Below are 25,917 nucleotides of genomic sequence, written 5' to 3'. Positions count from 1 at the left end.
ACTGGCTTCTTTTAAAAAATAATATTTTATTTAATGTTCATACATGCATACAATGTGTTTGATTCCAGTTTATCTCCATTCCCTCTTCTATCCTTAGCCATACTTTCCTACCAACTTCTTGTGCTCTCTCTCTCTCTCTCTCTTTGTTTTTTGTTTAGGATCCACTCAGTCCATTTACTGTCATTTATATGTACCGAATGTACATAATCTACTGGAGCGTGAGTAAGCTCTCAGGGGCAGCATCCCTGAAGAAAACCGAATCTCCCTTCCCCAGTAGCCACCAGCTGCCAATAGATACTCAGCGAGGGGTGGAATTTCATGAGCCCCCTCCCCAGTCCATGGCTGCCTTCATCTTGTGCAAGACCTGTGCATACAGTCTCAACTGCTGTAAGTTCATGAGTGCAACTGTGCCGTCTTGTCCAGTAAACATTGTTTTGCCACAGGTCTCAGCTCGCTCTGCTCCTTCCAATCTTTTGTTCCTCTTCTGTGACGATCCCTGGGCCCTGGGGTGGAGACTCTGATAAAGATATCCCATTTAGAGCACTCTATTCTCTTCTTCTCTGCATGATGACTGGTCGTTGGCCTCTGTATCAATCACCATCAAAAATAAAATAAAAGAAGATGTTTCTCTGATGAGGGCCGAGAGATACCGGAATCAAGGTAAGAACTTCATGGGAACTTTATTTCCATTTAGAAAAATAGCATCAGGTTGTTCCCTGTGGCCTATGACCTAGTCAGCTATGAAGCTTTGGGCTCAGTTAACAGACATGAATTCTGTCTTATGGGGTGGGCTTTAAATCCAATCAGAAAGTGGTTACTCCCATAACATTCATGCCACTATTATACCAGTGGCTCACAGGGTTCAGAGCTGAGGAAACTAATGATTTTTCTCCCCTCGTAGTATGTGTTCTTTTAGTCTCTATCTCTCCCCCCCTTTGCTTGTTGTCTATTCCATGCCTATCTCTTTTTTTTTTTCTCTTTGCTATACCATGCTGTTTTGACTGCTATAGCTTTGTAGTAGACTTTGAAAGAGATAGTATACATATTAGTTACATTTCTTTTACTATGACAAGACACCCATGACCAAAGCTGCTTACAGAAGAAAGTTTTTCAGTTTAAGTTTCCCAAGGGATAAGAAGAGTCTTTCATGGTGGGGAAGAAGCAGCAGAAGGTGAATGTCATGGAACTGCTGAAAACTCACATCCTCTACCATAACCAGAGACTGGGAACTGTAAGTAGACAAGCAGCTCTCCTCCCCCAGTGACAAACTTCCTCCAGCAAGGCTACACCTCCTGAATCTTTCCCAACAGCACCATAGACTGGGACCAAGTGTTCAAATGCCCAAGACTATGGAGGACATTCTCAGTTAAACTGTTACAATGTGATTAGTCTGCCTTTGTTTAAAACTGTTACAATGTGATGAAGCTGGCTGTGTTCAAAACTGTTACAATGTGATGGATGAGTCTGGCTTTGTTCATTTTGCTTCCGACTGTTTTGGCAAGGACTGGGATATGGTTCAGTTGGTAGAATGCTTGCCTAGTATGCACAGAGCCCTGGGTTTGGCACCCAGCATCACATAAATCAGGCATGGTAGCTCACACCTGTAATCTTGGCAGGAGGACCCTAAAGGTCATCTTCACCCACACAATTAATTCTAGGCCAGCCTGGGCTACATGAAATCTTGTCTTAAAATTTTAAAAAAGAGAAAGATTTCTGTGGGCATTTGAGTCTTGTGTGAATTCATATGATCTTTAAGAATTTTTCTATTTCTGTAAAAAATATCTTTGAAACTCTGATTAAGGCCTGCATTGAATCTATAGACCATCTTGGGTACTGTGGACATTCTAACATTATTTTTCTAACCCATGAACAAACGAGATACCTTTCAATTTTTCGTTAATTTTTTTCTTAGTATATAGTTCCTTCAATTCCTATTTAAATTATTCTATAGTTGCCTTTGTTATCATTCCTAGTGTGAAAAGATATTTTTTAATTTTGTGTTCTGAGGAGTTTTTTTGTTAGGATAGAGATGTGATGCTGACTTCTGTGTGTTAGCTCTGTACCCTGAAGCTTCCTGGATTGTTTATTAGTTATAATGAGTTTTTTTTAGGTGAGCTCCTTAGAGTTTCATCATCCTTAGAGTATCATCAGCAAACAGAGGTTATTTCTGTATTTCTTACTGTCTATGGAAAACTGGCTGCTCCTCTAGAGGCCCTGGATTTGGCTCTCAGAACCCACTTGTTGGCTTGTCCACACGTAAACTCATGCAGATGCTCACACATGAGCATAATGAATAAGCAAGCACATCTAAAGAGAAAAGGAAAGTGGTGACTGAATAAATACACAAGAAACTTCCCTTCTACCATCAGGAACAAGACAAGGATGCCCCTCTTGTTACTTTTATCTTATTTTATTTTTTGTTTTGTTTTGTTTTGACCACATTGTATGTATGGGTGTCCTGTTTGCTTATCACTGTGATTTCTTTTATTTCTGCTCTGACTTTTAGTATTTCCCTCTACAAAATTGGGACATAGTTTGTTCTTTTCCTCATTCCCCGAGCATGGTGTCCGATTGTCAACTCGGAATGCTCTTCTCCACGCATGTCCTTGTTGCCGTCAGCCAGCTGCTGAACAGCCGCCGCTCTGCCCATCGAAATTGGCTTGCCTTGCTATGCTGAAAGGTAGCTTTCAGCTTTTCTTCTGATTTCTTCCCTGACCCGCTGATGCCCCGGGGATCGTGAAACTTTAAGAACTTTTTCAGGGATCTGGAGAGATGTTGAAAGCGCTGTTGCTTTTGCAAAGGACCCGGGGTTCAGTCCCAGCACCCACTTAGTGGCTCACGGGGACGAACAACCTCCTCTGACCTTCTAGGGCACCAGACATGTATGTAGCGCACATACATATACAGAGGTGAAACACTGATACACATTAAAAAATAAAATAAACAAAACTTTTAGTATTAGTTTGTGTACTCTTCACTCAACTTTACAAAGTAGACTTTCTTCTCATGTTTCTTTGTTTGTGAGACAGGGGTCCAGGCTAGGAGCTGAGGACGACTTTGAATTCCTGATCTTGTTGCCTCTACCTCCTGGGATTACATGCGGCATCATGCCTGGTCATGGTAGTTCTCAAGATCTCCATTTTGCAGACACAGAAACTGAGTCTCACCGCCCAAAGTCACACTGAATGAATCTGGCTCTAGTGTTGAAACCTTAAATGACTCTATCCACCACACGGTTCATTAACCACCACCACCCCACCACCCCACCCCCGCAACCCTGAGAGGAAGCCGTCAAGCGTCAGAGGGTAGGGCGTGGCTTCCAAGGGTCAGGCTGAAGCCCAGTCCTGTCTGCCTCCCACGCCCCACCACGTGCACACTGGGCTACCCAGGGTGCCTCCCTGTGCTCCCACCATCCCTCTTCTCTCGGAGTTTCCCTTCTATCCTACTTCATATCGGTTTTAAAATCCATCTGTTCTGGGCAGGTGCGCAGGCCTGTAATCCCAGGACTCTGGGAGGCAGAGGCAGATGGCTCTCTATGAGTTCGAGGCCAGCCTAGTCTACAAAGGGAGTCTAGGACAGCCAAGGCTACCCAGAATCCATCTATTCCACTGCAGATCCCAGGATAACAAAAAGGTCCTTCCTCCTTTGCAAAGCTTCCCGGCAGGCATTAGACAGAAGAGGTCTGCATTCCAGACCACAGGCAGCCTGTCTGAAGCCCCCCGCCCCCCGTGGCAGCTCCCACACACCCCTCAGAACAGGCCCCAGCAGCCTCCTCTTTCTGTCTCCTGTGTCCTTGCTGAGTGGCCTCACTCCTGTATTGTGTGAGGTCATCTCCCACCGGAGCCATTCTCCGCCTGACCCTTGGTCCTGCTTTCTTCTCTTTCCTTTTCTTTAAAAACCATTCGAAGAATTTCTCTTATGTTTATATCAGGTCTAAACTGGGAGTTTGAAATGCAACATTCACGGGGTCTAGAGCTAGACACTGTTACAGAGAAGGAAACTGAGGCACAGAGAAGGGAAGTGGTTTCCCTGACATCACACAGGATGTGGAAGGCCGGGGGACTGGGACCTGGCGTCCTGGCTTTTCCTCCCACACTGCTGTTTAAGCAGCCACCGCTGGGGGGTAGCCTTAACCCTGAGCCACGCAGGAACAACTTCCTCATGCACAGAAGTCACCAACAGGGTGGCTGGAGCTGTGCAAGAGATACAGGTGACCACAGGACACAATCATTCTTCTTGGGGAGGCTCGGGAAAGGCCATGGAGCCTGGGCGGGCAAACCTAAGGAGGCACGCAGGAAGAGGGCTGGCGCAGAGGGCAGGGCACGGCGTGCTCCTTCCAGTGCGGATCCCAGGAAGGCAAAGGCAGCACCGGTGCCTCCTGAGGGAGCCACTTCCTAAGTGGCAGGTCAAACGCCTGTGAGTATGGGGCACCCAAACCAGCTCAGACTAGTTCCTGTCCTCACAGGTGGCCTAGCAGCTTAGTGACCCCAGGAGATAAGTGGGAAGACCCCACCCTCCTGGGTGGCCCCCTGTACCCGTGTGTGGTGTTGGTGTCAAGGTTGGCAGGACTTGGCAAGGAAAGGGAGCCTTGTACTTTGCACACTGAACCCCAGGTTTCCGGGGGCAGGTGAGTGTTCACAGCACCGAGTGCTTGACTGCCGGCGAGGAGAGGAACGAAGGCGAAACTCGGAGTACTAGAGTCTGGTTTATTGGCTGAGGGTTTGGAGGGCTTCCCCAGGCAGCTGTCTCCTCAGCCTCCTCCCTGCCGTGGCCGGGAGAGTTTGGGATGCCAGGGATGGGGGTTTGTCAGGCCCTCTGCTTCCAGAAGGTAGAAGGGGCTTCTGTGGGGGCTGAGAAGGAAGGCAAGCGACGTCATCCTAGCATCCGATGCAGGCAGCGTAGGCACAGATCTCACACATATCTGGGTCCTGAGCAATGGCCTCTGGTCAAGAGAGAAGGAGTCTGGTGAGAGACAGCCGCCCTTCCCTCGTAGCCCCTGCCTCTCTACACCTAGAGTTTGGGTACCTGTCACCAAACCACCAGGATAATCCCAGCAGGCCGGTCTCCCCTGACCCTCTGGGCTTTCTGCCTCAAATGGGGCTGACTGAAGCCAGCCAATCAGAGTGCAGCTTCTAACCAGGACAGAGATGGAGTTCTCTTGACCAGAAGATGGACCGCAGGGCTCCTTTTAACCCATGCTTCTGAGTGAAGGCCTTTCTAAGAGGCTTCTACAGGACCCACTTAGAACTAACCAATCAGAGCATGCCTCCTCCTCCTCCAGCACCAGTCAGGGAATGCCCCAGCCACACTAGTCACAAAGCCACTCACGCAGCCTCTGCAGGATCTCCTCAGCATTGGGTTTCTGGCAGAGAGGCCTCAGCGCTTCTGGAAAGGCAGGGAGGCTGCACAGCTGTAGAGCCACGGGTTTAAGAAGCCCGGAAGCAAACATCTTATGACCCACCAGCCTGGGCTTCTGTACCCTCTGGAGGTCCTTAAGCTGTTTCACCGACTCCAGAGGAAAGGAAAGATCTCCATCCTGAAAGAGACAGCCAGAGCGTGAGGCCAGGCTGTAGGCAGCCACCGCCTGGGCGGCTTGCTTGGGACCATCTGTAAGGCAGTGTGAAATCAGCCTCCTGTGCCCCTGGGCTTGCTAGAGGCCTGAAGTTCTGCACAGGATCATGTGAGGAAATGGGGAAGCAGCTAGGGAGAGCCAGGAGTGCAGAGGTTGTCACATGAGGGTGAGCTGGCCTCCTGATCTGTGGGTCCTCTAGCCCAGGCTGTGTTTTCCTGACCAAGGGCACCTCCAGCCTTCAGCCTTTCTGAAACAACAAAAGGATCCCGGAGGCCTCCCTGAGAGAGCAGGACCCTTACTTGCCAACACCCTCTAGTCTGGTGTCATCAGTAGGCATGCCCAACCACCTAGGCCCTCATGTGTGCAATCGATGCCTGGGAACAAGACTGGTGTTCCAGGCAAATGCAGGATGGAGGAACCAGGGCTAGATTTGAGCCCAGCCACCGGCCGACGCGAAGCCCACATTTCTGTTCTGTGGAAGGCCACCACCAACTCCTCCCCAGTCCTGCAGAGTCCCAGTGGGACACGGGAGCAGCCAGACTAATCCCAGAGGAAACCCATCCCTCATTTCAGGACTCCGAAGATGGGCCAAACCGAGCAGGGATGGGGCCATACCTGCACAGTGACCCCTTCTGCCAGGACAGCCATGGCCCCCAGGAGGCAGAGCGCAGAGAGTAAACAGGCATTCATGGCAGCAGTGTGCAGCACAGAGCTGGCCAGTCTGAGTGCCGGGAGGTAAACAGTGGCACTTTTAAAGAGGCCGGGGTTACTCAGTAACCCTGGGGCCTTGTCAGCCGTATCTGTTGCCTGTTGTATGCTCCATCAGATAAGGTCAATGAAGCCTGGGAGATAAGAGATCAACACAGCCTGGCAGAACCCCGGCCCCCCCCCTACCCCGCCCCCCCCCCCCCCGGACTACTTTGATCTACAGCTGGGCTGGGTCCTACATTTATTCTTGGCCAGGCCCTGCAGACCCAGCCCTGACCTTGAAGGAAGAGGCCCAGAAAGGTGGCTGTGGCTCTGTGACGACAATGACAACAGAGACAGGGCTCTTAGCATGGGGTTGGGGAGCAGGAAAGAGGCACCTCTCAGCCACGGGCGGGCATTCAAATCCCACCACTGGCCCCGTTTGCCATGTAACTGGCAACTGTTTCCCCTCCAGACCTCACTGTCCCATCTACCTCCCCAGCCGACAGATGCCCAGGTGCTGGGGAGTGAATGAGCACCGAAGCGTTCCAAGCAGTTCCCGGCACACAGGAAACCCTCGATGACCGTGCTGTTACCTGAAGAGTAGCCACAGTTTCTCACAACCCCCTCTGACGGCCACCTGCCTAGCCCGGTCACAGCAGCCGGTCCTCAGACAGTGTGGCTCCTCTGCCCTGCCCTGCCCTGCCCCGCTCTCAGTGGTTGCCATGGACCTATGTGAATCTGGCTCCCTCCAGTGTGACCCCTGTTGCGACTGAGGGAGCCCATACGCTCGCTGCGGGACCTAGGGTGTTATGAGCCCCAGGACCCTAGAGAAAGCTGTCCTGGGGGCCCCTCTTCCTGCTGGCTCCACCACCCTGGCTATATAACCAGGGTGAGAGGCAGCATCCCTGGATGGACGGACAGTACTAAAGAAGGGACTGGACGGAGAAGGGCCTAGCAAGAAGGGACTGGACAGTGCCTGACCCAGGGTCAAGGGCAGGGGCAGGAAACAAGAGGTCCTTCCATGCTGTACTAAGCTAGGCTGGACTTCTGCTGTCCGCGCCCCACCCCCCACCCGGACACTGCATGCACTGACATGCATATTGCATGGATGCCGAGGTGGGTGTGTGCACACTGAGATGTGTATGAGTACTTACGTTGACGTGTGTATTGGACATAGGTAAGTATTCTGAAACGTGTGCAAAGGTGTGTTTTCGTGTGCACTAAAGTGTCTTTGTGTGTGGGCACTGAGTGTACAGAGGTGTCTACCTACGTCTGTGCCAGTGTGACATTCACTGAGGTGTGTATATATGCTTGATCATACGCAAGCGTACACCTTAACATAGAAGCATACAGAGGAGTATGTGTCTATGTTAAGGATGAATGTGTGTGTGCTGAGGGGCCTGTGTGTACACGAAGATGTGTGTGTGCGTACACTAAAATGTGTATGCATCTACCTCCTGAAGTGCGTCTTTGTGTATGTGTATTTGTCAGGAGGTACCTGTGTACTTTGGGGAACAGTGTGTGCGGGGGTGTGTGTGTCTGTGTGCACGCAGACAATACATGTACAGTCCTTGTGCTCCACACTGGCTTCGGCTGAGTCGGGCGACCTAGCACGGGTGCTTGCTGAGCAGGGATGTGCAGCTGCGGGGTACCTGTATGCTAGGCTGGCCACAAAAATCACGGATGCTGCAAATGGGAGGGCTGATGTGGTGAGGGCAAAAGAGCAGGGTCTGGGGGTGCAATGGGGAGACAGGGGCAGCTGGGCTAACAGGATAGCAGCAGCCAGGTCAGGGGCCGGGTCAGGGTTTGGCATAGCATCTGGGGATGGGAATTCCTTCTTCACTTTGAGCTGGCTTTGGGGATGGAGAGTGTAAGGCTTGGGTTAAGTAGATGCTGGTTAGGATAGGGCTGGAGATGGAGCATGGAGGCTCCAGGCTGGGCTTGGAATTATTTGTGTGGTTGTAATTGAATAGCTTGCAGTGAGATTGGAGGTGGGGTGGGGCTGAGTTTATGATTTGGGTTAGGTCTGGGATGACGTGGGAGCCTAGGGCCTGCTGGGATTTGGTTTGGCTTTAGGGTGGGGACTGCATTAGAGAAACCCTTTTCTGACTCAAGGTGGCTCTTGTTTTCCCTCTTAAGGTGTGGCCCTGATTAGGGAAGGGGAAGGGGCTCCTACCCCCACTGCCTCTCTTGCCCAGGAGCTGCTCCAGGATGACGCAGTTCTACACTGTGGAGAAGAGGAAGTAGTTATTAGGTCCTATCCCTTTGGGTCTGGCCCTAGCCAACCCCACCTGCTCTGGGAAGCAGGAACCTACTCTCTTCCCTTTTCCCATTACTGACCCTGCCCAACCTGGGGTCAGCTCTGACTTCAATCCCTGCCTTTCTTTTCAGGGGACATATGTCCTCATCAGCCTGCATTGACGCTCTAGAAGTTGGACTTCAGTTGTACTCCTGGAACCTCAAGCTTGCACCCTGCATCCCGAGGCTTGTCCTCAGCCCCCTGCACGCCTTGCCTCCTCCCTTCATGACTCTGAGGCTGTTTTGGTTTCCATACTCTTCTGTCCACCTCTTCTGGCCAGCCAGCATACTTGCACAGTCTTCCAAGCCACCGTACCTCCTGGTCCTGGCTGCAGCATCATCTAGGGACAACCAGCTACTGTCTCAAACCCGGGAGGCTGCCAGATCCAGCCCCTGCTTAGTGCACCATTCAGACAGGACCTCAACACTACATAGGAGTGGGAGGGGAGGCCAGAGCTCAGGTCCCAGAGCTGGACAGCCCCAGATTGGGTACCAGCTTCACCTTTCAAAGTCATCTGACCTTCCTAAGCCCCAGCTTCTGTGAAGATGGGCAAAAAGAACAGCTCCCCTGCAGCTTTCAAGGTATTCTAGCAACTTTCAGGGGCCCCCGAACCCTAAAGTTTCGACTATTACTACTCTTCTGTGCTCCGGAAGCCTTCCCACCACACTTGCACAGCCTGCAAGAGGCCAACAGCGTAAGCTGCATGCCCAATGCTCAGGGAAGGCTTGGAATTCAGTGGATGCCACCACATCTAAAGGAAATCCTGAAAAAAGTAGGGCTTGTTTCAAGCACAGAAATTAACAACTGTGGCCAACAATTCTGCAATTGGCTGGGCCAAGCCCCAGGCGGAGTGCTCTGCCACTGTGAGTATCAGTGACACTACTCCCAACACAACTGGCCCTAACTCCAAGGCTGGAAGTTGGGTGGTTCTGCCTGATGTTGGGAGCACCTTGGGCTTCCCAAGGAGACTGATAATATTCCTTTTGGCCAACAGATTTGTTTTAAAGGCTGTGTCTGGGTGACCTCACTGTGATTCTCAACAAAGGTCATGTCCGCTAGAGACTTAGTCTTGCCACAGGACTCCTGCCTGTAAGCCCACAGGCCTAAGCAGAACAAGGCCCAGAAAGAGCCTGAAGATACTAGAACTGATCTGTATGACCATGAGAGGTGTGGTCTGCATTTTGGTCCAACCTGTGAAGCTTGTAAATGTGCTTTAAAGGATGCAGCAATCTCTGGTTGCCAACAAGAGCCCACAGGAAGCCATAACTGTCTGGGAACTCCTGCGTCTACTTTGGTAATGAACGAATAAGAAATAACTGGACAATCCCCCCATTTTAAGTGATGGGAGTGGTGAGTTGAAGCTCAGTAAGGTTAAGAAACCATGACTTCCCAGGGGTACATGCAGTACACGTGTACACAGTTGCGGGACCCGGCTGTATTGACTGTGCATGGCAGAAAGGCACAGGTACAACGGCACACGTGTAAACACAGCTCTGGACACCTTCAGCCCAGAGAAAGGCACATTTTTTTTAGATTTACTGCCAGGTAGATTTGGTGAGAACAGTGGTCATATAGCTATAAATTCCAGAACCAAATCCAATGTTCTCAAGTGCCAAAGAAAAACCTGAAGGACTCAGTGCAATGTGGGGCCTCCTGTTCTGTTCCTGGCATCACACACACTTGCCCTTCAAGGGAAGAGAGAAGTGACCCACCGAGAGTCAGCGATGCCCCCCACTGCAGAGCAGAAAATGGATAACCAGAGCACTCATGTCACACAGGGAATGGCAGCCAGTGGGGCTTGAAGGCCCTGGCCAGAGCCCAAGCCCAGTTTCCCCTCCCCCAGGACCCAGGTTGGTGGGCACCTTCCCTTGATGCTCCAGGGGGCAGCTGGGGAGTGGAGAGGGTGTGACTGCTTGTTTGCCTCCCCATGGCTGGCCGGGAGGAGAGAATGGGTTCTCATTCACCATCTGCTCCCATTCAAACACAGCAGCTGTTTCCTCCTCCTCCTCCTCCTGCATCTCAGACTATCTGCCATCTTGGAGGGCAGGAAGGACTCAGCTGGGGTGCCCACCCCCCGGAGTGGCCCCCAACCCCCTCAGAGGAGCCCAAGCTGACACAGGACACAGATTCCACTGGACTCCTTGTGGGGCACGCTGGGAGCTGTGGGAGGAGCGCCTAGAGCTCAAGTCCCTGGGACCAGGCCACAGTATGCCTGCTGGTGGAAGGGATATCTGAAGGGGCCTCTGCCTGACAGGTGTAGACCTGGGGGCACAGGGAAGGGGAGCTGGTCCAGGCTAAAGGACAGCAGGGCTCCACCAGCTCCAAGCTTGGGCATTAGCGTGATGACAGTGAGAAGCAATCTGGAACTTTGGCAGAGCCTCCATACAGACACTGGGGCAGAGGGCTAAGGGGGGACAGGCTGCACCTGGTGAGCATGCAGGAGGGAAGGGGGTGCTCCATCTCAGCAGGGACAGAGGGGTGTGGGGGGAGGGGCAGGTACCAGCTGTTTTTGACAACTTGGTCAGAGCAGAGGGAGGGGAAGGAGAAAAACTCCTCTGGATCTATGGGCCGTGCCCAGCTGCCATGTGCTTTCCAGCTGGCTTCTCAACACCACTCTGAGGTAGGGTGTTTTGTTCTATGTTTAAGAGGAAACGGAGGCTCAGGAAAGGTAGCATCTTGCCCACCTTAAAAAAAAAAAAAAAAATCCTAGGACCTACCTCCAAAGCCCATATTCTTCTCATTGCCTTAAGCATCAGCTGTGCTGGGCCCTTGAGATCTGTAGAGATCCTGACCACTGGCCAAATGACAAGGGATCAGCTTCTGCTAGGATGAGGAAGCCTGGGCAGGCACAGGTATACACCTGCCATCTAAATCAAAGCAACACCACCCCAGGAGAGCTGCAAGGGGGACAAGTCAGGTATGTGATTGAGAGAAAAAATATCTCTAGAGACTCAGAGGGCTCAACACTGACAATCTGCAGGCTGACCCCAAGTGAGTGTCACCTGGGATTCAGGATCCTAGAAAAGGAGAGTCTGGGGGGTTTCCCCAGCCCCAGAACTTCAGAGTACACATAGACTGGGTTGGCAGCCTGGGAAGGTGGAGATCAGATCCCTAGGGCAAACTGAGTGGCAAAACTAGCCATTATCAGTGAGCTATGGATATGACGGAGAGCCTGTCTCATTGACCCAGCATCAGCCGGGGCCTACACATGTATGCACACCTACATAAACATGCATTCACATTTGTGCCCACCCCCCACACATCCGCTACAGCCACTCAGACTACACAGTGACATTCACTCAACCATCACACTGTCTGTAACTCTCACACACAGCCACACACCTATGCTTTAGTGAACCAGGGCCATTCCTAGCCTCTGAGCATCATCCAGGCATGCAAAGGGAAGCTGAAAAGTGTCCTTTGACTTATTACTTGCCTAGGACAGGAAGCTGCCCTCTGACCTTTAGAGGGGCCTGAGAGCAAAAAGGTAGCATTCCACAATCAGGAGATAGGGCTAAGGGCAGGTTCTAAGGTAGGGTGGGCTGGGGAGAGGCAAGTCAAAGGTACCCGGGACCCTGTGGAAGAGGAGATCAGCCTCCATGAGCACAGACCAGAATGAAGCAGATCTGGGCTCTGTCCTCCCCCTCACACGGCTGTGACCTTTGGGCCAACACTCTACCTCTCAAAGTGGCAATACCCAGCAGTAAAAGGCAGATAATGGCACTGACCTTCCGAGATGGCTGGGAGTGCTGAGGCAGATAATGGCTGTCAAGTACCAGGCAGGGAGCTGGCAAATGGTGGCAATAATCGTAATGCACTTGACAGAGCAGTGCATGGGGCACCATCCAAGCCTGCTCAGGCTCAAAGGCAGGGCTGGAGAGGGCAAGGTATGGGGCCTGCCTGAGCCACGCCTGTGGGAAGAATGTCAGCCCTTTCATCAGCTGGTGCTAGGTGGGCAGGTGACCTGGGGTGACATTCCTGAGGGTCCAGCCAAGGCAGCTACGGGGTGAACCCACATGACCCTTAAGCTGAGAACTGCAAGGGACCGGGCATCTCCAGCCAGCAGTGTTGCCACACGAAGGGGGGGGGGGGGGCGTCAGGACAGGGAAGGAAGGCTCCTCTTCCTTAGTAAACTCTGGGGGCTGCAAAGGGGCAGGACAGCCCGGAGTTGAAGGAACCCTTCAACTCTGAGGCACACGGCTGGCAGTGCTGCCCCCTGGTGACAACAGGCGTTCCCTGCAGCCTTTGCTTTACAGGATTTTATTAGAGACTTTTACTATTTTAAAATTTTGTGTATGTGCACATGGCCTGGATCCCCTGGGGGACTGGAGTTAGAGGTGGATACGAGCCACCCAACACAGGTGCTGGGAAAGAAACTAGGGTCCTCCATAGGAACACCACACTCTTAGGCACCAAGCCATCTTTCCTGTGCTCCCCTTTTTTTCTCAAGTTCTTCCCTCTACTCAGGAGCAGTTAGAAGACCTGGGGCAGCCCGGCAAGCTGCTGAGAACAGAGGTCCTAGGCTAATTGGACTAGCTTTGAGATCCAGCCCCATTTTTGCTATTATTACCAGCTCTGCCACCACACCTGGCCCAGCGGGTGTTTCCTAAGAGTGAATGTGACGATCTACACCAGCTATGTGGGAGAACACTAAGCAGCAAGTACTCATAAACAGCAGCTGTCCACATCTGGGATACCGCTCAAGAGCTGGGAACCAGCAATCTGCCCTGAGATGGAGTGAGAACCAAGTTTTGATGCAGCCAGTTCCTTTTCCCATGGTGCCTCATCAATTATCAGACCTGGAGTAAGGAGGTGGGGGGAACAAGGAGGAAGTTCAAAAATCTAAGAAGAAACCAATGCAGGGACTCTCAGTAAGCCAACATGCTGCCCCCTCGGCTTGGTTGCAACCTGTCCCTAAGCTACAAGAGAGGCTGCCAACTTGCCTCCAAGGGAAGTGAGTGCATACAGCAAACTGCACCAGCCCTGGCACACACTCCCAGTGAGATGCTCTGCTCACGACTGCCCACGCCCTCTGCTCCTGAAGAGTAAGTTGCAGCTGCAGCATCCTTCACTTCACCAAAGCCAACTCCTCTTCCACACAACAGGGCCGTGACAGCACACCATCAGGTTTCGGTAGATCAAGTCAGGAAATGCGTACACGGGGAGGTCAGAGGACAACCAGCAGGAGCTGGTTCTCCTTGTAGCACTAGTTACAGGGCCTGAACTCAGGTCATCAGTGCCGGGGCAAGTGGCTTTCTCTCCTGAGCCATTCCTCCCAGCAGTACACTGGAGGCCTGACCTACTCCTAGGTCAATGACTCTCCCATCTTCCCCTAGTTTTCCCCAAGTAGCTGTGAGGCTTGGAACAAATTGCTTCCTAACTGGGTCTCAATGCTTAACAAAGTATGGCTGCACTAACCACTTTTCTAAGGCCCTCAGCAGTGTGAAGTTTTGAATGTCCCTTCTATAAAGACTTCCTGAGCTCCAATAGTTTGTCCAAAATGCTTCCCCTAATTAGTAAGGGTCATATGTGAAGAGCAGCCCTCAGAGTTACGTGTTAAAGCTGAGAAACATACAAGCAGCATAATGACAGTATTTCTGGTTTCTCTGACAGAAAGAGGCACACTAAGCAGCACGGGGTGAACAAAACTTGCCTGCCATGGATACAGGCCAGTCTTGCCCTGTAAAGACGTGCACGCATGCTCATATGTTATGCTCAGTAGTAACTGCCCTTGGCTTTGGCAAACCATGGATTTGAAAAGAGCTCTGCAGTCTGTCCCAGACAGAACCATCCTAAGTCCACAATTAGAGGTAAAAGCTGGGGCAAGCTCTTCTTTCTGATCCCGTTACCATCTGTAAACATAAACACTGATGCACCTGCAATTCTGTATGAGATAACTTAGATGCTCCAGACAGACTGACAGAGTGGTAGGAAGCTCTCCTCTCTCAAATGAACAATACTCCATTGTCCACGTCCCCAAGTTTCTTGCCTGTCCACTGCTAAGTCTTTCTGAGCCTGCTCACATCTCAAGCCACGATTCTCCACTCTGCGCCAGCCCGAGGCACAGCGCAGAGCAGCAGTATCAGAGAGATAACCACTGGCCCTCTGGAAACCGCCCTCCTGCTCCTCTGAAGGGCTTTGCTCAGCCACTGCTCCTCCCCAGGGAAACTTCTGGGGTGACCTCCCTGGCAGTGCTGCTTGCTCTTTGTACCAGGTAAGTCTATACTCATTAAAGGCAGGGTGGCTACCTTATCTCTGGGTTTCTCTCTGGAGAGCCTGCCCCAAGTGTCTGCTCAGGAAAGTAAGGCACAGAGATTAAACAATGTTAAACTCAGGGCTAAGGCAGCAACACCTGGGCACAGTCTCAAACTCCCAAAGACTCTATGGCCTGGCCACAGGTTCCAACCTTACTTTCTCAACTGCAGCAAATGACAGAGACCATCAGGCTGCAAATACAGTTATCATAATATATTTATTTTAAGTGCCATCCATGCATATCAGTTCTGGCAGCGACAATCCCTAATGACACTTGAAATATTTCTTTACAGCACTAAACGGTTACAAAGAATGGGTGCCACTCACCATTGGCAGAATATGAAATCGTGCAATAGGAAAACTGTAGAAACATTAAAACACTGACTGTCCAACAGCAGCACAGAGAGCAGGTTGTTTCTGCACAAAAGCCAATGCATGTCACCACATATATACAATATAGGTATGTACACACCACCCTCTCAATGAACATATCAAAATACTCTATTCCATTTGAAATTAGCCCAAGATCGAGCCCCTCCCACTTCAAAGGACATCTGAGACACATGTTTTAAATATTTACAGGAGCACACAGAAATACATTTACATTCCAAACACTGCCACAAATGCCAGTCGGACTCTTCTCCTGGACAGAGCGCCCCATCTGTTTATGCACGTTTATTAGTCTTTACCCCAAAGTCTCCAGCCAATTTAAGCCCAAGAGAACTTGCTCTGTATCATCAATTACCAACAGAAATGGCCACTAGAGGGACTCTGCACACACCAGGTAGCCCTGCCTGGGCACGGCCCACTGGCACTTGCTCTGAGACCCTGGGGAACAGGGAGTCACAGAAGAGTGATGAGTCTGGCCTCAAGTGCCAACCTTGGTCAGTTTAAATATTCATAAATAAATCGATCACTGCAAATCAGTAAATAATTGCCAAGTGGGAAATTAGCTTCACAAAATTTGTAAAATCATTATCAAACCATGCTGTTTCAGAGACTGCAGTACTCCCACACCCAGTCATTTAAAGTGCACACTGCTGCCTAGCAATCCTAGTCACGGAGCAGCTGTTTGGGTGTCTAGAAAACAGAGACTTGAGTAAACTGCTGGGAACCTCATTTTTACAAGCTTTTCCTCTGCAGGCAGCCATCTCATCTTGCCTGGTCCTTCTGAGAGAGACCTGTTGGCTGCTGCTTGAGAATCCTCTGGTTTTCACCGGCCTGAGGGGCTGTACCTGAGCTTCCTTTTCATTCCAAGTGGGGTCTAAACAACAGAGAAACACAAAGCTCTCTCTCACTTCTCCCCAGCTCTCCCCATGGCTTTTCAGTGATTCATACTCTCTCTCTCTCTCTCTCTCTCACACACACACACACACACACACACACATACACACTCAGACACACCTCTCTTTGTTCAAGTAGAGATTACTCACTCACAGACTCACAGGGGCTTAGTTAATGTGATTTAGCATTGCTGAGCCCAGATACTAACAAGCAACTGGTGAGCACTTATTTCTTGATTTGATAGAATCTATTTCCTCATTAAAACAGATTTTCTCCTTCCGTAAAGAACCAATTAAAAATCTATTTGCTGTGCAGGAGAATCTCCTTTCTTCTACTTTCATTATAAAATCTTTCCCCTCCTCCCCCCTCATTATAAAATCAAAACAATCAGCCCATGTAAGCTGTGATATGACAGGAAACAAAGCAACTGACAAAAGCTCTGAGGGGCTTCTTTGTTGGGTGCACACAGATGTCACTGCCCGCAAGACTGAAGCAGACAGGCTCTGGAGCTGCAGTCCCTTCCAGGGTCACCTGAATATCGAGGACACTGCTGTATAAAACCTGCCTCCCTGTCTTGTCGCCTAAATAGACGGATTCAAATGCCAGGAAATTCCAATGTAGCTATTAAGTCTCCGTCAGCAGGAAGACTAATTAAGACAGGAAGCATATTCACCTGGTAAAAGGAGTGAGGTTAAAGAGAATGACAAATGCTTCTGATTGTCTTTGTCTGTAAACTTTATCCAGAAAAATAACCATGCTTTCAGACAAATTTTTCCCTAGTGAATCCCACAGAGCTGTGCATTCACAGAAAGTAGCAATAAATATTAAAATAACACTTTTGAATAATAAATACGTAAATGAGTATGGAGACACTGATTTGTTTGAAGAGCCAAGCAATACCCAGTCTCAATCAGCCCACACATTTCAGTGCTGTCAAAATGCAGCTGAGGAAACACGCTGACGAGGTCCAACACACACTCTACAAGTCCCTGCATGCCAACCTTGCTCAGGAATAGGCCCTCTGCATCGCTGAGAGTACCAACTCCAGGTTCCTTGACTTACTCAGTGGAATTCATGATTATTCCTATTTTTGAAGATTAAATAAAGGAAGCCAGGCTTTAAAAAACAGATTTCCTTTCAGCTCCCTATATCATCTGAAAACATCCTGCAGAAAATGGCCTAACAAGAAATAAAAACTGACAGTAACTTTCTTGTCAAGACACAATAATCCAATTAGAAAAAACTTGAAGCCTTTCACTAACATTTGTACACGTATTTACACTTATGTATCTATAAACTGCTTGCAGCAAAATAGGCTCTGTCTGAAAAATCAGTCTGGCACTTGTGGTCAACATCAAACTGACACAAATATGCAAAAAGCCGTCCAAATCACAACAGTTAGGAGCTACAGAGGGCACTGGCAGGGAGACAAACACGTAGTTCTTGCTTGGGTTGGAGAAAAGCAGTAAGTTACCCAGCTAGAATCTCTGATTGTCTTCAAAAGGAATTTAGATAGCACTGGTAACATCGCTTTGTTTTTTCAACTGGACTCTAAATCCTTTCTTTCACTGAACAGAAAGGATGCTGGAGTCGGCTGTCTTGCAGAAACAAGCCTACACTATGGAATCCCAATCAAAGTCATCCTGGATGTCATCTGGAGGCAGAGGGCGCCGCATCTGGAAGGCTTGGGAAGGCATCATGTGCTGCTGGTTCATGGCTCCGTGATGGCCTGGAAGGAAGAAGGCAGGGTCTCAGTGACCTGGGCAGGGAAGTCAGGAAGAGACCAGAAGCTCCTAGAGCATGTCCTATGTGCTAGGACTTGGGTACATTGCCTGGAATCCACCCAAAAGACTTCCAACAAGAAGTTGAACAAAAATCCAGGTATAATGATACACACATGAGAAGTGGATTCAAAGTCAGTCTATACTACACAGGCTTAAAAAAATAAACAAACTCAAGTCTACCTGACTCCAAAAAACATTCTTCCATTTTATACAGTAAGGAAGGCATAAGAAAAATGCTGACAACCATTTCACTATTCTGCTCTAATGTGTTTTCAAATACAAAACGCAAGAATGATTATCAGAGGACTCGTTCAGTAGCCCCAGGTTCTATTCCTAGCAACCCAACCGGTGGCTTATAACTCCAGGTCCAGAGGATCTGATGCCCTCTTCTAACCTCCTTCAGCAACAGGCACTTAAGTGGTACACAGGCAAACATTCAGGCAAAACACCCATATACCTAAAATGTTTTAACTATAAAGGAAGAAAAAAAAGTGATTGTTGTACCACTTAAGTTAGATTGGGACATAAGAAAATTTACTAATAGTGGTTCTTTTACTAGAACTTAAACATATCCTTTGAAATGCTATAAAATTCTTTTTGGATTATTATTGTTGCTTGTACTCTAAAACCAAAAATTTTAAGCTACCCACTAATTATTTTTCTCAAGAATCCTTTAACATGGTTTCACAAAATGCTATGACTTTCAGTATATTATTACTGTATCAGAAATGTCGACGTGTCTTTATTTAACAAAAAGATAAATCCCAGCACCCACATGGCAGCTCACAACTGTCTGTAACTCTAAGATCTGACACTCTCACATAAATATACATGCAGGCAAAACATCAATGCACATAAAATAAAGGTAAATAAAGACTCCTTCCACTTCCAACAGCATGCCCTAGTCTCCTAGCTACTTTCAACTGTTCATATCTTTAGCCTGGAAACTATAGATGGATTACTTCTCTGGAATCAATGAACAGAAGCTAGTTAAAACAGACCCCTGAAAGCTGCATTAAGTCCTGTCAAATTTAAAAAAAAAAAAAAAAAACTTAAAGATACTCTGTACCCCAGGCCATAAAGAGAGTTCATGCCCTCTCAAAGCAGCCGCATTTACCTGAGGGCAACTCAAGCTTTTCAGTGTTAAAACTCTAGGTTCCAAACACAGCACACTGACACTACCTGCCATCGTAGTTCCTGGAGTGTTGAGCGCCTGTGGAATATGAGGATAACCAGGGGGTGGCATCACCGAAGGAGGGAGATTTTGCCTGGAATCTATATACAAATTTCCTAACAAATTAAAAATGGAAGAGAAAACATGTTAGCACTATCAGCAAAACACAGCAAGCACTAGAATCTTAATGGAATGGCTACCTACACGAAGCCAAAGAGGTAAGACAAACAGAGGGAGGAAGGAAAATTACTCCTTATGAAATTGAGTTGGCTTCCAAAACGGGTGCTGTGCTAGTGTTGAGGACACTGGCAAAAGCTCATAGGCAAGGACATCTACAGTTATCACTTCATTAAAGTTCAAAATTACTTGTACATCCATGACTTCACTTGATCCTCCCACTATACACACAAAAGGGCTTTCTAAAGAAGTCAAAGGAAGCTTAAAAAGATAAGCAGGCTTGCCTAAGAGCACAAATCTGGCAGAAACCAGGACTGAGAATCCAGATATCCTGGCTCAAAGGCTCTTTTTGCTGTTGCCCATTTTTCTACAGCTCTGAATTTTCCCCTTGACTGACTATGTGAGTGAGCACCGGCTGATTAAGTGACCAAGGCACAAAGTAACAGCAAAGACCTGCACAATGGCACACCTAAGCCAAGCAAAGTCCCTAAAATGTATCACAAATTTGCAGATGAGAAGCACAGACCTCATTCAAATAAGATTTCAGGGATTATTAAAGCAGAAGGCCATGTTCCTAGGAATGCTAGTCTATCACATCAATTACACTTGAATTCACCCAATGCAATGAAACTAAAAAGCAACTACTATGTTTCCTAAGAAGGGAAGGGAATTTGATCCCTACTATTAGTAAGTTAAAGCATACTGGATTTGGCTGCTCCCAAGTTTTTACTAGCCACAAGAAAGCCAGACCTGAGATTCCCTCAGATGACCTAGCCCAACACCCCCTCTACTTACACATGGGAAACAGCAGAGAAAAAATTTGACAGAAGCGGGAACAGACTCTAAAGCCTCTAAAAGGCCCAGGTCATAACTTCTAAGATACCTTGCTGAAACTGTCAGAGTCCTAACACTTATTTTCACAGCAAGGGGGAGAGGGAGACACACACAATGGATAGACACGGGGGACAAGACACTGTAATTTATTTTCCCATGCCCTCATTACAGAGCCTGCATAATGACAACTTGCCATTATGTGCATTTTTCAAATGGACCTTAAACTTTTAATTTTAACATCGTTAAAATATGTAACATTTTGATATTTGTTGCTAGTCTACACTAATTTAAAATAAAATGTTTTTTTTAAAGTATCCTTCAGAGATTTGTTTAATAACAAAAAGTTAAATATCAGAAAGGATAACAGTAAGTAATCCAAAGAAATCACAACAGAATAGACTTTTGCCTCAAATTTTCTTTCTCTTTTCTTTTTTATCTCTTTCTCTCTTTCTTGGCTTTGTGTTTTGAGAGTTCCTCTGTGTAGGCTTGGCTGTCTTGGACTCACTCTGCAGAGCAGGTTGGCCTCAAACTCATAGACATCCACCTGTCTTTGCCTTCGGAGTGTTAGGATTAAAGGCCTACACCACCACCACCCAGCTTTGCCTCAGATTTTCAACTATTCACGTTCCACAAAAATCAGCTGCCATTATTCATTTCTTATAAACAACACAGTATAAATAGATCAATGTCCCCCTGAGTGACACATCACACTGCCTACTGCCTAGGACAGTGGGTTTATGTAAGCCCATACCTGCCCCGATGTGTTGGGAAGGTTTTGCTGGGTGCATGGCACCATGACAGACGTTCTGCTGAACATTGCTCTGCGAGTGGATAAGGCCAGTCTGTGTGAAGAACTGATTAAGAGAGGAGCAGAGATCAGCGAACTGAACCTGATCTAATGACCAGTTCTTGAGATCCGCCTGCCTCATACTCTCCATCAGACCTACAAGGAAAGCAAATAAAATACAGTGAACACAACTCTAAGAAGGTAATAGTGTCTGTGGTCCAAGCTTGATGACTGAATTCAATCCTTGAGAGTCCATGAAAGGACAGAATCAATTCCCCAAAATCAACCTCTGATCTGTACATATGTACCGTAACACACGTGTACGCTAGCGTTCTTCATACACATACAATAATAAATGAAAAAAAGTAAAAGGTGGACAGCAAATAGGGAACAATACTCACAATTGTCTTATGGACTTAAAAATGCAACTAGGGGGGCAGCAAGGACAGGGAGACAGACTACGCAAAACCTGATTCTTTTAAACATGGCCAATATTCCTACAGAACTCTTGGATATAATGTTTTCCTAGTATCAACTTCCAATTTAGTAGGAATTTTTATGTATCCTTTAAGAATACTACCACTGCAAAGGCAATACCTTTATAGAATGCCTTTCTCTCTCATAGACAGAATCTTGTTACATATTTCTGGCTGGAGGAGTGTTTGCTATATAGGCTCACTATTGGCAATCCTACCTTAGCTTACCAACTGCTAAGAGAGTGGGCACATACCAATACACTTGGAAGAAGATGTTGATTTCAACTACAAAGAACAATGCTCCAGAGAAAATATTCATGGTAACAGTTCTATGTGAGAGGAACCAACTCTTACCTTGGAACTGCGAAAGGTCTACATCTGACCAGTTAACACTGCTGGCGATTCGACAGCTTTCCTTCAGCATATCGAGTGTTGCATACCAATCGCTTGACACACCTAAAAGGTAAAGTTGACACTACTGTTAGCTCTGGGATAGTGACTGGTGGGAGAATACAGACGGGAAGACAGTTCTCATCCTTCCACTCCTCAGCATCTAAGGAAAATCTGTTTAGTCCCATCTCACACACCTGAGAGGTGTTATTCACAGGAATGAATTATCACAGCCACTATGATTACTTCTGACCCTAGGGATTCTTCTCTCTGTAAGGTGCCATTGGCAAAGAAGCCTAACCACGGCACATTCAATTGTTTCAATTCCAAATGGACCATTTTTCCTCCCTGGCACCACAGACTTCTATTTCCTGAAAATCACCCATTGTTAATTTGTTCATTAACAATACCCTCAAGAACATATGAACAGGCTTAAGTTACTGAAGAATATATTGATATCTATAAGGTATGCATTTGCCTTGTCCCTGAAAAGTTTTAGTGCTATTATACAACTTTCTCAAAGCATGTATATAAAAGTAACTGTAAAATGTTTCAAAAATATTCCATTATTTTCAATTATATTATTGAAAAATTTCAATTCTATTATAGAATCTACTATGAATTATTAACTAGGGAAGCAAAACCAACCATTAAAGACAAACAAAAAAATTAAAAAGTATTTGTCCGATAGATTTTTTACTTATTTGATTTTTTTGTTTGTTTTAATAAATAAAAGGTAAGTTAGTTTTGAGACCAGTTCAGACCACCTTCTGAGAAACTCCTAAAAAATGAAAAGTAACAAATAAAACAAACAAAACCCAATAACAACAAGTAATTTATTCCAAGTCATAAAAGCTACGCTGAGGATTCAAGCACAGTCTTTATGGCATAACCTGCACTATTTCATTTACATTTCCATAGAATAGCAAGACTGCAAACAGGTCATGTATTCCATTCTCTCACGTATCATTAGAAGCTGTGTCAGAGCAATACAAGAACATAAACTAAAACCTGTAAGCAAGGCTGGGTTTGCCTATATTTCCAATGCATTTTAATTAAGGAAATCTTCAGGTCACCCGTGGATTGAATGAAGTGTAACTACAGGACTACAGAAAGCAAAGATGAAACAAGTAAAAAGGGTTTCAGTGGTAAATACTATACGAGGCCCAAATAACAAAGGACAGGCCTAATTCACACAGCTATTCAAACACAAGCAGAGGAAACTTACCAGAATTACAAGGTACCTGCTGAGGGGGTGGGGGTGGCGGATGTGCTAACGTCTGATGCTGATGGTTTGGATGGTGCTGTATGTGCTGATGTGGGGAGGGGTGCTGGGAGTGAGGCGGCTGGAGCTGGCTGTGTTGCTGTGGGTGTGGTGCTGGGTGCTGGGGACGCTGTGGGTGCTGTGGTAAACCATGCGGTCGGTGGGGTGTATGTGGAGAAGGCTGTGTATGCATCTGAGGATGGGACAGTGAGACCTGTGCAACTGAATTACTGCCTGTGGCACTGAGGCCACTGTGACTGTTGGGCAGGCTGCTTTGGTTGCTGTGTGGGTGAGAGCTCACTGTACTGCTAGGAGAGTGCTGATAGGAACATGAAGTGTGGGACTGCTGGGAAGATTCGGAGGGGATGCTCATTAAACCTAAAAACAGAATAAAATCATTTTGGTTAGAGTTCCTTCTATCATATTACATTTACAATAGTATTATTTACAGAAAAAGGCATATTTAAAGAAGTTGTGTATATAGTTGTGTATATAGACACACAATTTTTTAAAAGGGCCACAAACAAAACCACAAACTTGGTGCTATTAAACTCTAATGGCTACCTCATTGTTAATGTTAGTCACAACAAAAACAAAACCCCTTCCACCCCAACATCCATGTGCCACAGATATGGTATGAGAATTAGCACAGTGCTTCAGGATGTCCTTATAATCAAGTAAACTGTGCTTGCAAGTTGAAATCAATGTGTTGTTCCTCTGCCACAACACAGATACATAGAGACCAGTAAGCCAAAAGTGGCATAATGCAATCAACACCTCCAACCTCACCGTAGCGGCTCTAAAATTAGCAAGCTGGTCGATGAAATTAAACCATGTGGTTTTTGTTTTTTGTTTTTTTAGGACATTTAAAAAGCAGCTCACCTTGCTGACTAAGTGACTGCTCAAAAACTGACTTATATAGACTCCGAAATGAGGCACTGAGATCTTCAAAATTGTATTCTGTGAAGAGTAGTTGTTTATCTCTTTCTGGAAGGTTGTATTGTGGCTGCTGTTGAGGCGTTAATGATTGAGAGACTGTTTCTGGATGGTTAGTCACCTAATAAAAGAAAACAACGGATATAATTACTCAGTGCCAATTCTGGAATCAGTCAGTAACCTGTGGCTATCCCATTCTCTACCAAGGCACACCCCTTTAAGTGTCAGAGAAAAATCACTGACATGGATCTGCAGGAACCACAGAAATCTCTTATAGATGGGGAGAGAGACATGTATAAGAGAGACAATGAGTTCAAAGAAATTCAATGACTTGTGGAGATGATTCAAGTGAGAGAGAGCACTGGAATTCTTACCCTCTTCATCATGATTTCTATAGACTGCCCTACACTATAAAGCTACCAACACTGCTTCCATCTTTTTGTATCATCTTAAAGTTCAAATACTATCAGCATATATCTGACACTGTCCCACACAGCACTTTTGTTTTCAGAGAAAAGGAGGTTGGCTGAAGAAAATGAGACTGGAAGAGGTAAGCATTACAGAATACAGGGCTGCAGGTCCTTGGTGGATGCCCTGCACAGCATGGACAAGACCCTGAAAACAATCCTAATACCAGTTCCTGCACCCTAAAGAGACCTGAAACAGTGACTTCCAAAGGAGATCCTTACCGAAAAGAAAGAGTCAGGTGCCTTGAGTTATGCAGGTTACAGAGAAGTATCACCATAACCTCAAAAAATTTGAAGCATTGCATGTACATTAAGTTTAAAGGGCGTATTTGTCCATTTGTGCTTGTGTGAGTTAGCTGCCTACATGACAGGTCTGCAATCATGAGGATTGAAGTCTGGATCCCTGGAACTCAAGCAGAGCTGGATGCAGGAGCATGTACCTACAATCCCAGAAGGCCTAAGGTAAGACGGAGAGTGCTGGGAAGCTCAAAGGTCAACTAGTCTGGCATGTGCAGCTCTCAACAAGAATTATCTTTGAAAACAGCACAACCTGAAATGAGATTAAAAAACAACAACCAAAAACAGGACCCCTACTCTACATATCTTTTATTTTTATTTTTTGTAGTACTATGGATAGAACCAAGGCCCTGCATATGCTAGGAAAATGCTCTCCATCAACTGTATTTTTGAAAGACTGTATCAAAAATTGATACACTACTAAAAATTTATTCAAATGATGCTCATAAAGCGTTTATAACAAGGAAATACATTAAATCTTTTTTGCTTATTTTTTTAATTCCAGTTTTAAGGTATCCAAAGGCCTCCAGATGTTCACAGATACACATGCATAAAAAACACCCACACACATAAGACAAAAATAAATAAATAAAAAATTTGGTGGAAGGGACTAGCTCCATCAATTATATGCTGGTGACTTTAACATTGACGAGCAAGCTTTCATCTGCCCTTCTACTTTGTAAGGTAACTATGGGGCAGCTTCTCATCCGTCTCCCTGTTAAGTGAGGCATGGGTCTTTCTGTCTTATTCCCAAAATGGCTATTACTGCATGTCATAAAACTGCTCAGCTGCCACATAAAATCTATTCCTCCACTATAGCAACCCATTATTCATGTAGTCTGTCCCATGGATATTCTAGTTTGATACTGCCATGTGAGAATAAGGGAACCGACACCATTCTGATCTGGTTTAAACTGCATTATATTACTTATTCAGAATTACCTACTTTTAAGTTTTATGTAGATTTTTAAAGTCAATCTATGTAGTAATAAAACTGCTTAATCACATATAAACTATCTTTGTAACAAGGAGTACTGTCCACTGCTGCTTCAGAGAGCTATTTGACTGACACTTGGTTGTTGTTGTTGTGTTTTGTCTGCTTGTTTATGTTTTCAGGTTGTTTGTTTGTTTGTTTTTGAGACAGATTTCCTTTTGCAGCCTAGGCTCTGCAGAGCAGGGTGGCCTTGGACTCAGACGCCTGCTTCTGCCTCTGCAGTGCAGGCACTAAAGG

At 46.9% G+C, this 25,917-nt stretch overlaps 2 protein-coding genes across 4 annotated transcripts in view; both read right to left on the bottom strand.

Moving 5' to 3' along the window:
• Nucleotides 1-4,692: 4,692 nt before the first annotated feature.
• Guca2a (guanylate cyclase activator 2A) lies at nt 4,693-6,298 on the bottom strand. The gene is made up of 3 exons (XM_055611373.1): nt 6,188-6,298; nt 5,329-5,536; nt 4,693-4,942 (listed from the first exon to the last, which is right to left on the bottom strand). Exons 1-3 carry the CDS (start codon nt 6,260-6,262, stop codon nt 4,878-4,880), a joined length of 348 nt encoding a protein of 115 aa, XP_055467348.1. The 5' UTR covers nt 6,263-6,298; the 3' UTR covers nt 4,693-4,877.
• An 8,716-nt stretch (nt 6,299-15,014) lies between these two features.
• Foxj3 (forkhead box J3) overlaps nt 15,015-25,917 on the bottom strand; it is a 92,050-nt gene continuing 81,147 nt past the window's right edge. For all 3 annotated transcript variants that reach the window (XM_055611010.1, XM_055611012.1, XM_055611011.1), the window contains 6 exons: nt 23,869-24,043; nt 22,951-23,364; nt 21,687-21,788; nt 20,821-21,012; nt 19,067-19,174; nt 15,015-17,829 (listed from right to left, as the gene is read on the bottom strand). In XM_055611010.1, coding sequence (XP_055466985.1) covers nt 17,714-17,829; nt 19,067-19,174; nt 20,821-21,012; nt 21,687-21,788; nt 22,951-23,364; nt 23,869-24,043 — 1,107 coding nt within the window. In that variant the 3' untranslated portion in view covers nt 15,015-17,713. The remainder of the gene's footprint in view (nt 17,830-19,066; nt 19,175-20,820; nt 21,013-21,686; nt 21,789-22,950; nt 23,365-23,868; nt 24,044-25,917) is intronic.

The sequence above is a fragment of the Psammomys obesus genome, unplaced genomic scaffold (assembly GCF_907164565.1).
Source record: "Psammomys obesus unplaced genomic scaffold, mPsaObe1.curated_primary_1811, whole genome shotgun sequence".
Classification (NCBI taxonomy): domain Eukaryota; kingdom Metazoa; phylum Chordata; class Mammalia; order Rodentia; family Muridae; genus Psammomys; species Psammomys obesus.
Note: the sequence above shows the minus strand (reverse complement) of the source record. Positions and strands in the feature narration are given on the sequence as shown.